Raw genomic sequence first — 1,947 nt, forward strand, 5'->3', positions numbered from 1 at the left:
CCCGCGGCCCGGGATCCGGCTGGGCTCAGCCCAGAAGGGGGTTTTCAGCGGGCTCCTCCCGGCCAGGTCAGGGCTGGGCCCGGCGGAGGGAAGCGTGCGAGCAGCCCAGCCTTTGACAGCCCTCTGGTGACCCGCGCCGCCCTGACCCCCACCTACAGCAGGGATGTCCCTTTGCCAAGCAGGGGCAGCGGTGCAGTGCGATTCACTGCAAGAGTGTATACAAGAAACCCCCGTCCCAGCCAGTGTCCAGCGCTTAAGCCGGCTCCTCTCGCTGCAGAAAGGTATGAAAAGCTCTGACCCCCAAGGACAGAATATTTCCAAAGGATGGAGAATACCTCCCCGCCCCAGTCCGATTTTATGACGTGCCATAAAATGTTTTGGCTACAAATGCAACCAAGTACATGTCTGGTTTCCTAAAAGAAGTCCTCTTTTGCTCCATCCGTTTGACAAACACAGCAGTGTTCGGCTGGGGAGGGAGCGTCCAGCACCATGAGCTGGCTTGGGTGAGTGAGAGCTTATTTTAATGGGGACAGGATAAAACTCGAAATTGGAAGAGCTGTTCAACACTGCAGACCGGGCACTGGTGGGGGAAACCTGTGTTCAGTGGGAGCGGTGAGATTACAAGAATGGATTTGAAAAAATGTTCTGGATGGAAATAAAGAATAATGCCCAAGGAATAATCTTCAGAAAAGGAGAGTGAACAGAAAATGGTAACCAGAGGCTCTGGGTATAGCAGCAATTAGACAAGCAAATATGGTGTTGAGGTTGTAAACAGAGGTCCACAGTGCTAACCTGAACTGAGTTTTTAATGTTTGGAGAAGCAATGCCTCAGCATCTTGGCTAAGATTGCCACTAATTAATTATAGGAAAGACCTGGAAGAACTGGGAAAACTACAGCAGAGTAATATTGGAGAGTAAAGGATGTTCTTGGGTAAAAGCTAGATCACTTGTGCTTATAATCATTGCTAGAATGGCATCTGATCAGACTCCTACATGCAGCCTGGTAAGCCCCTAACTGAAAAAGAAAGAAATATATTAAATTCAAATAATAAGCAACAGATGCCACTTGCTAGCTTTTTATACCCCATAATTCTACTTTAGAACCAAATCTAACACGGCTGCCCCACAGAAATGCAGAAGCAGCATCCACATAAAAAGGTGACAGTATGTTAGGGATCATTTATACTCTTAAAAGATAAACTGAATCCCAAAAGCTGGTTTACCAAAGTGTAAATATCATCAGTTATTAATTTGCAAAGTAACATTTTGGTAGCCCTAATCCTGACTCTGCTGCCATATTTAAGTGCAAAATTGTACTAAAAATCTGATTTGAAATGTTGCTGTGATGGCATGGATCTTTTGTCACAGTTGAATAGAAGTCCATTGATAATGTTTTTCCTGAAAATCCAGAATATTTAATACCTTAATTCAAAACTCCTCCTCCACTGTATCATCTTATACCACCTTTGATCCAGAAGATCCTGTTGTTGAAGTTATTCTCTTCCATGAAAACTGAGATCTGGAAAGCTGCTTTTCTATAAGCTATTTGAGTCAGCTGTAGGATTTTAATTAACAATACTTCTGAGATCCTTATGCATCAGTTTTTAATTGGCAAAAGGCTTTTCAGTGCTTGAATATAAAAGTAATTCCTCCAAAATTAGAGGATGTTACTTCACAGTTTAGTAGATGAAGACTGTTCTGTATGCATCATATATGGCTTTTCATGAAAGAATTTGAAAGCATCACAGAAGTCTTTGCTCATAGGATTTATTAAGGGGGAACCTAAAGAAGTGAAGCTTCTTCAAGGGCTCTAAATGAATACATGAATAAAGTGAATTGAAGGGAGAAGGAAACAGTTTAGGACATCGATACTTAATTTTTTAGCCTTGTGGGCCAGATAAGTGGCATGGGGCCAGTCCATGGGCACCTCCTCCCGCCTCCTGCTGA

General features: G+C 43.5%; 1 protein-coding gene across 1 annotated transcript in view; it reads right to left on the bottom strand.

Moving 5' to 3' along the window:
- Positions 1-439, bottom strand: part of LOC102373756 (cell surface hyaluronidase-like) — a 72,991-nt gene extending 72,552 nt beyond the window's left edge. The window contains exon 1 of the mRNA XM_025215242.1: positions 402-439. Within this exon, the coding sequence (XP_025071027.1) occupies positions 402-439 (38 nt within the window). The remainder of the gene's footprint in view (positions 1-401) is intronic.
- Positions 440-1,947: the final 1,508 nt, after the last annotated feature.

Source organism: Alligator sinensis, unplaced genomic scaffold (assembly GCF_000455745.1).
Source record: "Alligator sinensis unplaced genomic scaffold, ASM45574v1 scaffold1318_3, whole genome shotgun sequence".
NCBI classification, from domain to species: domain Eukaryota; kingdom Metazoa; phylum Chordata; order Crocodylia; family Alligatoridae; genus Alligator; species Alligator sinensis.